The sequence below is a fragment of the Octodon degus genome, unplaced genomic scaffold (genome assembly GCF_000260255.1).
Source record: "Octodon degus isolate 3935 unplaced genomic scaffold, OctDeg1.0 scaffold00018, whole genome shotgun sequence".
Classification (NCBI taxonomy): Eukaryota; Metazoa; Chordata; class Mammalia; order Rodentia; family Octodontidae; genus Octodon; species Octodon degus.
Genome location: NW_004524594.1, coordinates 13,103,394 through 13,118,604, shown reverse-complemented (window position 1 = coordinate 13,118,604; position 15,211 = coordinate 13,103,394). Strand labels below are relative to the sequence as shown.

Sequence of the window (15,211 nt, the reverse complement as noted above, 5' to 3'; positions counted from 1 at the left end):
AAGAGAGAGAGAGAGAGAGAGAGAGAGAGAGAGAGAGAGAGAGAGAGAGAGAGAGGATGAATCCAAAAGGACCTACCTCAAGAGTCTAACAGTGGTTCCCCTGGGAAACAGAGCAGATCAGAAAAAACAGTATTCTGCATTTTATATACACCTATACTCTCATTCGATTTTTTTTTTACAAGTATATAGTTCTTTGGAAACTAAGTAAAAAATCTATTTCTGCTGCACTCTCACTTAAGTGTATGTGCATGCACAAGGAGAAGAAAGAGGACAGCTTGTATCAGTGACTATCTTTGCAACAGGAAGGGGAACGGCCTTTCCTAGGCAGGAAAGGCCATGCAGAGGACTCACTGGTAGGGTACAAGGGTAACCAGAATTCACCAGTCGCTCACCTGGCATCTCACCGAATCTTGGGCAAGAACTGTGTCCGCGGCATTGCGAACCCCATGGGAAATGTGCCATTCTGACCTTTGTTTTTGAAATTTCATGGGGCTAGCCTTTCATCCTTTACCTCGCCCCTTTTATCTGCAAAAAGGAGCACCTACCTTCCCACAAAACTTGGAACAGACTGCTAAAGCTGTATCTAGAAGAACTCTCTTATCACACATAACACTGCATAAGTAAAAAATAGAGCTCTGATTAATACTAGATTGAGTGCCCTTAAAGCTATTTTTTTTAATTAAGTGCTCTATACAATTTGGGCATTTCAGAGTTTGGAGAATCTCAGGATCCTTGAGTTTCTTCCTAATTTTGAAGGAATTCCTTCTAAGGACATTTGCCCAGTTCACCAATATCCTATGAGGAAAACAGAGTTCATATTTTTCCCCCTCTTTTTGTTCTGCTAGCAGACAGATTACTCTGGGGAAAAAAGCTAAGATCTTTTCAGAAATGAAAAGGTAAACTGTCGCGGCTAATTGGTGTGATGCTCCTCCAGTGAGTGACTTAGAACTTATATCAAATTTCCTCACAGGGAAAAGCAAACCAGGATCTTATACAGAATAATAAACATTTAATCCCTCATGTTGATGTTAACACAAAACATATCAGATATCCACTGCTAGTATCTTCACCCAGCCGTAATGATGAGATACTGAGAAATTATGGGTTCTGAACTACTGCTTAAAAACTGGCAAGGGAGATTCCTCTTTGCTATGCTGGTGTTTGAAAGTGATTTGAGACCATCTGCGAGTCAAGTTACAAATCACAGCAAAATGCTTTCTTTATTCATGATGTTTGTTTTTTCTTTCCGGAATAACAATGCTGAGACACTCATTTTTCACACAATGACTTGAAACAACTTCTTAAAGATACTTTGGCTTGTATGCTAATTTTTTCTAGTTTTAACTTGGTTTAGCAAAGCCCTGATACTTATAGTCACTTCATCAATGAGTCAAGCATTCCTTGTTTTGGTCCCCTCCCTCCCCAATCCAAAGAATCTGCCCTGAGGAACTCTCCCTAGGATATTATTTGTCTTACTCTGTTGTTCTCCAAATTTTTATTATTATTATTATTATTATTATTATTTTATGTATTTAGTACAAGGTCTACAGGGTCTCACTACGCAGATTGGACTCATAATGATCCTCCTGTTTTCAGCCTTCGAAACACTGGGATTACAGGCAGAGCTGGAATGGCATACTGGGAATTGGACTCCAGATGCTGTGTCTGCCTAAGCAGGTGCTTTAGTCCACTGAGCTATCTGGCCAGCCCTGATAAATTATTTCTTGACATATTCCTCTTTGCCAGTGGTGTTCTGCATGGTACCACATGGTGGAACTGGATGGTCATGGTGCTGCCATACACAGAGGTCAATGTGATGGTTCTAAGGGTCAGAAGACCTGCCCTATCAGATGAGTTTAGACCTTACAGGTTCAAGTTTCTCTCTTTTCTGGCCAAAGCTCAAATCTAGTATCAGAGTCCTGTGTCTCGCTTTTCTAAGAACAACAATTAGAAACTTCTGTCCATTTGGGAGTAGATTGATTGCTTGTGTTGAGTTCCCTTCATTTTGCTGATTAAATGACCCACAATTTACTAAGAGGCTATGACTTTTTCCATGTTTTGACTACTTTAGTCAAATAGTAGAAAACTTAGATGATGCAAGGGGACAATCACGATATGGCTCAAGAGTTGGGGTGTAGCGTAGTGGTAAAGCATGAACTTAGCATGTGTGTGGCCCTGGGTTCAATCACATCAAAAAAGAATAGGAGAAATAGGGTGAGGGAAAGAAGAGTTGGAGAGGGGTGGTTGAAGAAGGGGTGAAGAGAGAGAGGAAAGAATGGGAAGGGAGGAAAAGAAAGGTAAGAGGAGAGTGGCTTAAGTAGCAGGCTATGAGGAGGGAATGAAATGTTTGAAGAATGAGAACTCTTGGGCCAACTAGATAGCTCAGCAGACTAAAGCATCTGCTTAGGCAGAACACAGTGGCAGGGATTCAATCCCAAGCATGCAGTGCCAGTTTCACCCCTGGGGCGTGCTGAGACAGCGATTGAAACTGGGCATGCTGGTGTGCGCCCGTAATCCTAGCACTTGGGTGGCTGAAAATAGGAGAATTACTGAGTTCAATCTATATAACAAGACCCTGTAGACCCTGTCCTAAATACAAAAGAAAGAAAAAGAAAAAGAACTATCCTAGAGACAGTTGTGGCAAGCCACTGTTGGAAGGATTTCTTTCTGTTATGACTTTTCTCTTCTATCCCACCTCCCACAGCCTCATTTCTTTGCAGCCCTGCTCTAGAACTACTGAAGAAATATGGAGCTTATCTTGCCAACTCAGGATAAATTCCTTCACAGAAAGACAAAGAATCCTATCTCTGAGTTGCCACAGACACTGACATACAGTGGTCCCCTCGTGAGTATTAGCTGGTTTGCCTATGACTTACCTAACATCATTTCCTGCATATAAGATGATCATGGTTTTTTTAGCCAATTCAGAATGCTTTGAGCATAAAAGAGGGTTCTGTTAATAATTACACCAAGGTACAATGCATAGATTGAGATGGTCCTTGAGATCCATGGCCACCACGCATATTTACCATGCTTAATTCAATTTGTACGACACCACATTGGAGTCCGGGAGTGTGTGCAGGAGGGTAACTCTAAACTCCAGATCTTAAGGTGGACAGGAAGCTCAGACTCTTACAAACAGGAAATATGGCAATGCTGGCTTTCTACTACTGACTTTTGTCTCAGTATTTTTGAACTTTAAATACTACCTGAGATCACTGTATCTTTTGTGAAGGATATTTGCAGTGAAGGAAGGCTGGAAATGCAATAGTAAACACAGGGAGTTCTAGACTTACAGTCCCACCCTTCTTAGCTTGATGAGTGTGTGATCCATACCAGTGCCATGTTGGATGGACCATCCTAGACACCAAGGAAAACCAGGCCTATGAGCTCCCAAATCCCTCTCTATGTCACACCATATGACACCTTTACTTCCACTCATGAGGCATACTTACAATTTTCACAGCGCTGACCAGTAAAGCCTGCCAGGCAGGCACATTTATAAGATCCACTTGCATCCAGGAGGCAAGTGCCATCATGCAAACAAGGGGACGATGAACAGGCTGGGAAGGAAAAGACATTCCTTAGTGTCAAGGCACCTTGAGTCCACGCCTCCAAGGCCACAGTCTTAACCCAAAGCTTTCATTTGACTTCTTACAATGTTTTTATTCTTCATGCTGAGTTCATGTTCCTACTATTGGACCATGCATAAAACTGATACTTGTTAAATATTGGGTGCTTCTGGCACTAACTGACACCCCAGATGTATGCTCAAGGTACCTCTAGACTGAGGAGCATAAGACAAACACAAACAAGGGAGAAAATTAAGCTAATGAGCAAAAAACACACTTATTCCCACAGGGACTCCAGAAAAACCCTTGGGTAACTTTATAGTTCATTTTTTCCAGAAGGCTCTGGTACAGGTACAAAGAGAAAGCCACAGGCACGTATCTTTAGGAGCATATTGAAGATGTACTCAAGAATTTCTAAGCATATATTCTGTAAGCACTGGTCCCTTGCCATATTGATATATCTACACTTTTCTGCTGGATGGTTAAGACCAAGTGAACAACACAAGCATTCACTATTCCAACATATATTTAGCTCAGTGTAGAAATATATCACTTGGCTCACTTCAACAAATTATTGAGTGATTGCTCTGTGGAAAGCAGTGCAGAGATACAAAGATGTTTAGGACATTCTATTTGCTAGATCAAAACTGTGGATATAAAAGTATACAATAACTATAATTTGAATTATGGTGCAATTAGTGTACTAGGAAATAGTGTTACAGAGTAGTCAACAAAAGGCAAAGTCACAGCTCATTGGAACAAAAGAAAACATTGAGTAGAAGGGAGAGAATGTGATACTTATCACAAAGCATGAGTTAGGCTTGGCCAACATGACCTTATCCAGAGAGAATGACTTCTATACAAGCAGACATAGAGGAGTTTGAGGAATGACATTTCCTACTATGTGCCAGGGCAGAAGTGTGCCATTTCCCAGAGTTTTCGTAGAGCAGTAAAGGAGCTCATTTCAGGGAAAGATCCTCCCTTAGTCACAAGGTCACAGGTTGATGAACTGCCACTGCCCCCAGGTAGCTTCCCTCACACCCAGCATTGATTGGCCAACAGCCCTAAGACATACCTGGCAGGAAACTCTGATTATCCTCTGCCTGCACAGGAACATCATGAGATGAAGGTCTAGCCACATGCTGGCCACACCATAGCACAGAGCAGCTAGGACTCCCAGGCCTTGCACAGTGCCATAGGTACAGAATGGAAAGGACACAGGCACCCGGACTACTTGCAGCAACCACTGAGGGTTGGCACGGGCAACAGGCATAGCTGGTTTCTCTGAAAGCATGGGACTTGAGAGACACTGATTCCACAACCTTCCACCTCCTTTCCTGAGACTTTCACATCAGACCTTCCTCCTGAGGAAGCCTAGATGATGTGAATGCCATTGCAAATTTGTTTTATTCTAAGTATTCAGTACTTGAAATAAATGGCCTTCAAACTGAGTTCACTTTGTAACATGCAATGCAATCGAGTTTCAGAACAATGAGCGCTGGGATGATTCCTTAGAACTGATCAATTTGTTCATTTTGGTCATATCCTATCTGTAGCTATTATCAAAGAGAGCAGGAGTTTAAGTCAAGCTTAGAGTTATTCAACAAATAAATAACAGCTGCGATTGTAGTTTAAGGAGGCACATGGAGGCTAAGGGTGTGCTTGAAGCTGGGTGACCACTGAGTGCTTCCTGTCTCCTAGAGTGCACGGCCACTTCATTGGTTTTGTCTTCCAGAGTCCCCTTAAGGAACAGAATCTGCTGCCATTCCCTTATTTCTATTGAGGAAACAGAAGCCCACAGAGGTAGAAAAGAGCACCCCCACCAAACACCCATCATAAGTTCTACAATCAAGACGTTTGTGTGCAAACCCCTGCTCTATCCTCATAGCTGTGTGGCCTTGGACATATAATCCAGCCTCTTTATGCTCCAGCTAACTGCTCTGTATAAATAGATAATGATTTCTATTTCTGTGTCTGACTGAGCTTTTCTGATTGGTGGCTGGCATTTTCTCTCTTACTTTTTTTTTTTTTTTTTTTTCCAATATTGGCTGCTTCAGAGAACTCAATACGAAGAGTTGGTTTTTTTTTTCCATAATTTTATTGAGAAACAAATAGCAATGAGACAGTTTCAAACCAAATTGGTAGGACAGTTTCAATAATTAACACATTCATACATTCTTCCTAGTGGTTAGTTGCTGTACAAGAGGCGGACTTGATAGCCTATTTACAAACAAGAGTTTTAATAAGGTTCAATAGGAAGAAAGGGCAGCACACTTAAAGTTTTTATGGAACAAGTCATAAAATAACCACACTCCCAAAATTTTTATAGAGATTTAATGTAACCCTGATCAAAATACTGACAGCGTATCTCTTGGAATTAAAGAAAGCAATCTTAAAATATATCTGGAACCAGATAATACCTAGAATATCAGAAACAATTCTGGGAAACAAAAGCAAGTCAACAAGCATCACAAACTCTGACTCTAAATCATATTACAAAGCTACTATGATAAAAACAGCATGGCACTCACAAAAAATGGACCTGAGGATCAATGGAACAAATTAGAAGACTCAAAAAATAACTACAAACACACTCAGCCACCTTATTTTGGACAAAGGGGCCAAACACCCTCAGTGGAAGAAAGATAGCCTCCTGAATAAATGGTGCTGGAAAAACTGGCTTTCCATATCTCAAAGACAAGAGTTAGACTCATTTCTATCACTTTGCACTAAACTAAAATAAAATAGATCAAATATCTAAAATCAAAGCAGAAACATTAAATCTTCTGGAAGATAGAGTAGGTAGAACTCTTGAAGGCATTGGGGTAGACAAAGACTTCACGAAAAAAAAAGACTTCAAGGGAAATATTACAAAGAATCAACAAATGGGATCTCATCTTTTAAAAAGGCTTTTGCACAGCAAGAGAAAAATCACCAATGTAGTACCACTCAGCCATAAAGCAGGATAAACTTGAGACATTTATAGGTAAGCGGATGGGCCCTGAGATGCTAATCTTAGGTGAAGTAAATGGAATTCACATGCATAAATATCTCATTGTTGCTCTGGTGTAAGAAAGCAAGAGTATAAGGAGCAAAATGTATACTAGATAAATATTTTTGAAATAGGGACAAAATGCTCAATTGAGAGAGGAACTAGGGAGATGGGAGAGGGAATGGAAGGAGGAGAAAAGAAAAAAAACAGGGAGAAGTGAAAACAAAGCTTTTGTAAATGACAAGGGAAAGAGGGATTGAAGGAGGATAAAGGAATTGAGATAAATCACATACAGGTACAATGTCCCTATAACGAAAGTGATCACCAGGTGTATTCAAAATGTACCAATAAGCTCAATAAAGAAATTAAGATAGAGACAGAGAGACAGAGCGAGATCATTCTCTGTGATTTTGACTGTGTGCTCCTCTGCCAGGGTCTGCAATTTCAGGTCTGTGACCATTTCTAGACCCATCCATGCTCACGCTGGTGAGTACAGAAAGCGCTCTGGTTACAGATCTGTGCCATATGCAGGAACCAGTAGGCAGTAGGATTAGCTTGAGGGTGCAAAAAGAATCCCATATAAGGTGTGATGAAAAAATGGTGAATATTTTAATTTCTAAAATTTATGACAGTAAAAGACACACTGCTATTACCCCCCTCAAAATATTCTGCATCGCGTTGAACACATTTACCCCATCATGACTGCCACTTTCTGAAGCGGTTCTGGGTGTGCTCTTTCATTAGTGTCTTTAGCTGCACTGTTATGGCTACCCTCAATATCCTGAACTGATTGAAACATGTTTACTTTTTCATGGTCATTTGATCTTGGAGGAAGAGCCAGAGGTCACACGGCATCAAACCCAGTGAACAGGTATGTGAAGAAACACTTCAATGTTTTTACCACCTCCCTTTCCATTGGATGTAGCAGCAGCGGCAGCAGCAGCAGCAGGCACCACATTTTTATCATGCCTGATAAAGACACCCATGAAAGAGGACTTCAGAAACACTTCAGAAAGTGTTGGGAATGATGGAAATAGTGCTCTAAAAGTGAGCAGGGATATTTTGAGAAGGATTAATAGCAATGTCTGATGCTAATAACTTTTTTCAAACATTCAGCATGCATTTGGTTATATGTCACCATGCCTTTACCTGTGATCTCCTCATAAATGGCATGGAAGCCATCAAAGTTCTTGGAGCCATCAGAGTGGAAGAGGACATGGAGTGCAGAGCCCGTGCTCCGGATAGGGGCTGGCCGCTCATTGCCACAGAGACGCTTGATAATGGGACTGTCACTGTTGTCTCCATTGCGGATCTCCACGTAGTCATACTGGCACATGTAGTCAAACTCCAGACTCAGCATGACAAACCTGCAAGGGGGAGCAAGGTGACAAAAGTTATAAGTGGGAAGTCCTAAGAGACAATAGACAATGGCATAGCACCTGCCTTCAGGAAGACAGATAATAAATAAGCACGGAAACATAAAAAGCAAGGTAATTCCAAAGAGTGCTAAGTAGTATGTATAAATTAACCAGGTCAGAGCAAAAAGAGGCGGAGGAGGGCAGGTTTCCAACACAGTACAGTGAAAGAAGACCTCTCTGAGGACCTGGCACATGAGCAGAGATTTAAGTGACCCAATGGAGCCTGACCTGTGAAGATGGTGAGTTAGAGTTCTAGACCGGGGACTCTGAAAACTCATCTCTCAGGCAGCAATAAGTCTGGCATGTTTGAGACCCTGCAAGAAACTCCAAGGTGCTGGAGCTCTGAGTGAAAGGCAGAGAAGTCAGATGTGATGTCAGGGAGAACAGTGAGTGGCAGGTCCTGCTTGGGGAAGAGTGCCAATCACAGTCCAAGGCCAACAGAAAGCCACTGGAGGTCACACAAGACAATGGTCACTGGATTTAGGCCCAGTGGAGAGGATAGTGCCGAACTGCAAAAGTGGAGGCACAGCAGCTAGTTAGGAGCCAAGGTAGCATCCCAGTGAGAAATGGTAGCAGTCTGGAGTAGCCTGGTAGTGGTGGGAATAGAGGGAGGTATGTGGCCTTGGGGTTATTTAACAGGCAAAATAATAATAATAATAATAATAATAATAATAATAGATATTTTCATTTTGCATGTCCTGGATGTGGTGTTAGAAATGGAGCATGAGGAGTGACTAGTGAGCCTTCAGGATAGTGTACACAGGTTTCCAACATTACGGTTGCATTTCAACAAGAGCTTCAGGTTGAAATACATGGAACAAAATCCCATATTTCCATGTCTTTCTCAGGTTCTTTCCAAGGAAGGTTAACTACTTCTCATTCCTCTACTATTATATTTGGGAGGATCTCAGAGAGGCTCTTCAGAGGTTTTCAGTGGGCTTTTTTTTAAAGACAATTTTTTTTTCTTTTGTGGTACTGGGGATTGAACTCAGGACCTTGCGCTTGCCAGAGAAGCTCTTATTCTACTGAGCTATCTCCCCAGCCCTTCAGCAGGCTTTTGTTCAGCCCCTCAGCCAGGCTTCCTAGTGAAAAGTGCAAATAAGGAGCTTCACTGCTCATCCTAAGGCCTTGGGATATGGGGACACTAGCTCATGGGTGGTTTTGATAAGGAGCATGGAAAGGGATCCAGTTTGGCTTGGTCCTTCCAATTTGGAGCTCCACGTGGTCCCTTATAGAGGACAGAAAGCCATTCAAAAAGCCAATGGGGATGCAGTGACTTTGGGGTGCATTAATCCATCCACCTGGAAAACTCTTGGGGAGAGTTTGTCCCCTAGGGAATCAAGTATTTCAATCACTTATACTCTCACCACTGGGAAAAAAGGAGAGAGAAGGGGAAGTGAAAGGAGGAGAGGGAAGGGAGAAGAAGAAAGCACCTCTTCACCTTTATCCTCCTCCCCTAATGTTTCCTGATGGCTCAAACTCCTGAGTTCCAGCCCTATCCCCTCACCTCAGTTGGATGATAAACCCAGGTTTGGCATGAATGGTCCATTCACAGCGAGCATTCAGGGGGTAACTCTCCAACAAAATCTGACCCTTTGGGGCTCGAAGAACCTGGCCACATCCTGAGAAAAGAAGAAAAGGTTGGGACATGGAGATTCAGGTCAAAACAAAAAAGATGGGAGACAGTCTCCCAAGAGTCGCAGAGCTCATCCTGTACTACTGAAAACAGAACCAAGAGATATGAAAAAGAGGAAATTAATATCTCTCACACACCTGGAAATGTGATAGATAATTTGCATAAATTAATTTACTCCACCTTACAGCTTGGAAAGGGATGTGGTAACATACCAGTTTCTTCACCTCAGGAAACAGAGAATCAGAGTTAAATAAAACCTTGTCAGTAAGTTTCAGAGCAGAGAATCAAACTTAAACAGGTCCAAACACAAGGGCCAAGCCATCCTATCATCCTGTCTCTGCAAGATTCCACCTTCCAGCTCCACTTAAGAAGACTCAGGAAGAAGAAGGGCCCATAGCCCAGCTTTCCCCTGCCCCACCCATTCAGAAAATATTAATGCTAATCCATTCTATGACCAGCTATGTGAATGATGCCTCTTTGATAACACATGACCTAGGAAGGGAGGGCTAGCTTCCAGTGAGCTGAACTGTGCTGATAGTCTTCAAGTTTTTTCTTGTTCCCAAGTCTTCTTCTTCAAACTCTTATGAAGACCACAAATACAAATAAACAAAAATTGGAAAAATAGAAGAAAGGTTCCTCATTGAATCTAAAGCAAGGGCCCCAAGCCCTCCACCCTCACACTTCAAAAGTCCCCCAGATGGTCTCCAAAGGCCTCATCCCTGAGATCTGACAACTGCTAGGTACAGTAGTCTTTCAGTTACATTGTAGCTTCCCCTCATGGGCTACCCTGACCTCCCCAAGCCTGGGCATGAGCTTGTCTACCACTCGTCCACTTGCTCACACTGCCATATCCCAGCCAGCCTTCCCTTTGGCACTCATGCCAGGCTTTGAACCTGCTTTCCCTGAACCCTGAAGACCCATGATCTTCCACCTCTCCTTTGTTTAGGAATTAAGCTCAACTAACACTGCCTCAAAGGGGCCTTCCTGGATGACCCAGCTGCAAGAGTCACTATCCTCACACTTCCATGTCTTTGTAATATATATCACTCGCTGAAATTATTTGAACATTTTGAAATTTCTATTTCCTTTGGTAGCCCTGAGACCTCTTCTAGCTTGTATACCTAGAATGGAACTTGGCAGGTGTTCCACAAATATCTATTGATTATAAATGTGGTATCATTTGAAGCCGGGCACTGATGAAACACTTCACAAACATTATTTCATTTAATTCCCACAGAAGACCTAGGCAAACAATATTCATCTTCCCATTTCCTGGGCCCAGAACACCGAAAAGAAATTAATTGCCCCAAGATCATATGGTTAGGGAGTCAAAAGACTCCATAAACTACTGTACTAGTTTTAAAGTTAAGAATGGGAACTTCTGGGTCTGACTGCTCTTTGAAACCCACTTTCACCTTCCCTAGCTGTGCAGCCCTAGCTTATGCAACTTACTTTACCTATTGGATGTGGGTAGGTATATACCTTCATATATTGATTCACTTCTTATAATTTTGTCCTCAGAAGTATGTGTTCATCTGGGATACCCATTTCTGGATTGGGTCTTTAAATTTTGGGACCCTGATGCTTTCTAGTTCTTTATAAATTCTAGAGAGAAGACCTTTGTCTGAGTGCTTATTAGTTACGATTTTTTCCAAATTTGTGGGTTAAAGATCTAAACATTAAAACAGAAACACTAAATCTCCTGGAAGAGAAAGTAGGAGGAACTCTTGAAGACATAGGGGTTGGCAAACAGTTCATGAAAAAAATCAAATCACATGGGTAATACTTGAAAGAATTAACAACTGGGACCTCCTCTTATTGAGAAGTTTTTGCACGTCAAAAGAAATTGCCAACAAAGTGAAAATACTTTACCTCGCAGAACCCCAGTAAGTCTGAGTCAGGTGTCAATAAGTGATAAGTGATACCTACTTCACACAGCTTGTAAGGCTCCAATCTGTTCTGCCTGGAAATCCCATGGCAGGAAAACCAGTAAATGTTAGCTGCTGCTATTGGGTGGCACATCAGGCCTTTGAACTTGGATCTATCTAGGCCTACTGCTGGGGCCTTGCTCGTACATTAAATAGTCTTAGGGTCTTCCTTCTCCAGCCCCCTTCCACTCCATTATGAAGCAGCAGGATTTTTCCTCTCCTTCCTAGAAAAGGAAATGAAACCCCTCCTCTTTGGAAGTGCACACTCCTTCTTCAAGCACACCTCACACCTTCATCGCCCACATCTGCCCTATGCTGGGTGTGAGAGACAGAAAAAGAAGTCTTCCTATGCATCCCCCTCTCCTCAGGGACTGGCAGCTTCCCAGCCTCCAAGGTGCGAAGTCCTGGCTCCCCAGCAAGCCTCCTGCTGGAAACTACAAGTTAAAACCAGCAGCAAATGCTGCCAGCCTGTTTCCGGTTCCTTCCTCCATGTGGAAACTGGAATCAGAGAGCCAGGTCTCTGGGACCCCTCACCCCTCAAATGCAAAAGGAGCTGGTGCCCATCCTCATTCCTGGTGCTTGACAAGTCCACTGGGACTCAGGCCAGCTCTGAAGTTTCATGCAGCTGACAGAGGGCTTGGAGTCCCCAGCTCCATCCTGGTACCGGGCCATGTGAAGGTGTGGGATCATTTGTTCCTGCAGGCCTGGAACACATCCTGTGTCTCAGCACTTCATCATGTTGCTCTGGCTCCCTCTGAATATGAGGCCAGAGGTGGTCCCATGATAGGAAAAAATTCCCAACCAACCAGAGACAAAGAGGCCACTTCTTGGAAATGTGCTCACAGAAGGGGTGTTAGGTGGGAAGGAAAAGGAGGAGCCCCCCCACACACACACACACCAAGGGACTCCTTCGGTTCCCCTCCCACTCTACTTGGGGAATTGGCGGTTTGGGTGCAGAGACAGACAAACTGCACCTCTCTGTCCAGGGCATAGCAGTAAACACAACCCAGTGTTCCTGCCAAGGAAGTATCACTGGCCAACCAAGCAGGTGGTCCTGAATTGAAAGGCCAGAGCCAGCAGAGGGCCTGGAAGACATGCTTGGATTTGCTAACAAGGTCTTGCTGCAGAGGGAAGGAAGAGGAGTGTGTGAGAGAGAGTGCATGTGCATGCGTGCGTGCATGCGTACATGTGCATCCGTGTGTGTGTGTGTGTGTGTGTGTGTGTGTGTGTGTAGGGGGATCTTTCAGGAAAGCCAGACCATCCTCAAATCCTGAACTTATCTTCCTCCCTTGCACATTGCTATAGGTTGAAATAGGGATAGCTGGAGAGATTCGGCTTCTTTAGAGACAAAAGGAAACGTGCATCAATTTCTAAACTAATAAGAGAGCTGGAAGACTCTCAGCCAAAGCAAACACCCGCAGCATTCACACAGAGATCTTGTCATCTCCACATCAGAGGTGGGAGGGGGTGGCAGGAGAGAGACACAACACACTTCTGAGAAGTGGTTCCGTTTTGTTTTACTTTAATCCTTCCTCTTAGAAAGAAAAGGAGGACTTAACCATTCAAGCAGACAGAGGCATTTGCATTTTCTTTTCCACTTCCAAAGATGCCTGGTCTGTGAAGGCAGGCAGGGACTCAGAGTCACTCAGTCACTGCCTCCCTACGGAGCCCTGAAGAGGCCCACTTTCTTTTTCTTTTTCTTTGTTCTTTAACTTTTTTATCTCTATTTTTTTTGTTTTTTAAAGAGAGTACAAATTAGAATTAAAACAGAAAAATTTACAAGTGATACAGAATTTCACTTAACAAAGTAATACAGATTTCACAGTATTTGTTGTAATACATAGTGTTATCTTCCAACCAGTTATTTTTTTAGAGACATTTATTCAGTGTCATGATCAGAATATTACATTTAGCAATCAACAGCATGGGTGCAAAAAAAGGTCTACATTAAAACCCTTTGTTAGAATGCTTTACATTTTCCACCAAACAGAAACTAAAATAACCTGTTATACAATTAATCACAAATACAGTCCTCGAGTTTTTGCCCATGTGCTGCATGAGTATTGTCTAAAACATGTCTTTTTTGTAGCAGCTGGGCCCCGCCACCACTGTGCCTGGCTGGGTTCACAAATCCGCTATAACCTGTAGCTTCCCTGCCACTTCTCCGGCTCTCCTCTCCTGCTAAGCTTTGTTCCCTGGATGTGTTTAAATCCTTCTGCCACTGCCATAGCTACTGCTGCTGCTGGAGCCACCAGAGCCACCTTGATTCCGTGGTTTGGTAAAATACTGGCCTCCACCACCACAGGGCCCAGAGCTGCCTCCAAAGTTTTCTCCCTTCATGGGTCCAAAATTTGAAGACTGACTACTGTAATTGCCAAATTCATTATAGCTTCCACCGCCTCCATAATTGCTTCCATCATTACCAAATCCATTGTAGCCATCTCTGCTGCCACCATATCCACCACCACCATGGCTGCCACCAAAGCCACCTCGACCACTGAAGTTTCCTCCATGACCGAAACTGTCATTGCCACCAAAATCTCCTCTACTACCACCACCAAAGCTTCCAGAACCACTTCGACCTCTTTGGCTAGATGAAACGCTAGCCATCTCCTGCTTCAGTAGAGCTTTCCTCACTTCACAGTTGTGGCCATTCACAGTGTGGTATTTTTGAATGACAATCTTATCCACAGAATCATGATCATCAAAGGTTACAAAAGCAAAACCTCTCTTTTTTCCACCACCTCAGTCGGTCATAATTTCAATCACTTCAATTTTTCCATATTGCTCAAAATAATCTTGTAGGTGATGTTCTTCAGTATCTTCTTTAATGCCACCAACAAAGATCTTCTTCACTATTAGGTGGGCACCTGGTCTTTGTGAATCTTCTCTTGAGACAGTTCTCTTTGGTCCCACAGCTCTTCCATCCACTTTGTGTGGCCTTGCATTCCCAGCTGCATCCACCTCCTCCACAGTGGCATAAGTGACAAATCCCAAAGCCCCTGGAATGCTTGGTGTTTGGGTCTCTCATAACCACGCAGTCTGTGAGTGTTCCCCATTGCTCAGAATGGCTCCTCAGATTCTCATCAGTTGTTTCAAAGTTCAGCCCTCCGATGAAGAACTTCCGTAGCTGTTCAGGCTCCTTGGGAGACTCTGAATTAGGCATGATGGCAGTCAGAAGAGAGACTGACGATATTTCCTCCACGGTGTCCACCAGCAGAAAGGAATAAGCTACTAAGCATACTCCCAACCAGTTATTCATATTACCAGATATATGCATGTAAAATTGGAAGAAGACAGAAAAAAGAAAGAAATGTATAAGAAATTAAGAAGAGAAGAACTACAAACAATTGAAAAAAGGAGATGAAACAAATTAAGCATTAACTGCTCCTTTCCACAGAGCAGCAGAAATGCACAGTACAGTTGTGCAAACCATCCTGCTTACATACATAGATAAATCTCTTTCCCCCACTCCTTCTTCTCAACTCAGTAACTCTTTTCTTTTGATTAAGTTCATTCCCTTTTCTCAGTATCTACAGTACCCTTCAGATTCTATTTTTCTCTTTCAGGTTCTCCCATTAAGGAGACAATGTGATGTTTGCACATGTGGGTCTGATTTATTTCACTTTAGAGTATGTTCTCTAGTTGTATCACTTTATTTTCTG

The 15,211-nt window shown here is 42.8% G+C and overlaps 1 protein-coding gene across 2 annotated transcripts in view; it reads right to left on the bottom strand.

Annotated features, from left to right (window-relative positions):
* The window catches only part of Pamr1 (peptidase domain containing associated with muscle regeneration 1), a 96,970-nt gene that overhangs the window by 27,806 nt on the left and 53,953 nt on the right, over positions 1-15,211 (bottom strand). For both annotated transcript variants that reach the window (XM_004627044.2, XM_004627045.2), the window contains exons 4-6: positions 9,490-9,604; positions 7,714-7,931; positions 3,456-3,563 (exon numbers count right to left, since the gene is read on the bottom strand). In XM_004627044.2, the coding sequence (XP_004627101.1) occupies positions 3,456-3,563; positions 7,714-7,931; positions 9,490-9,604 (441 nt within the window). The remainder of the gene's footprint in view (positions 1-3,455; positions 3,564-7,713; positions 7,932-9,489; positions 9,605-15,211) is intronic.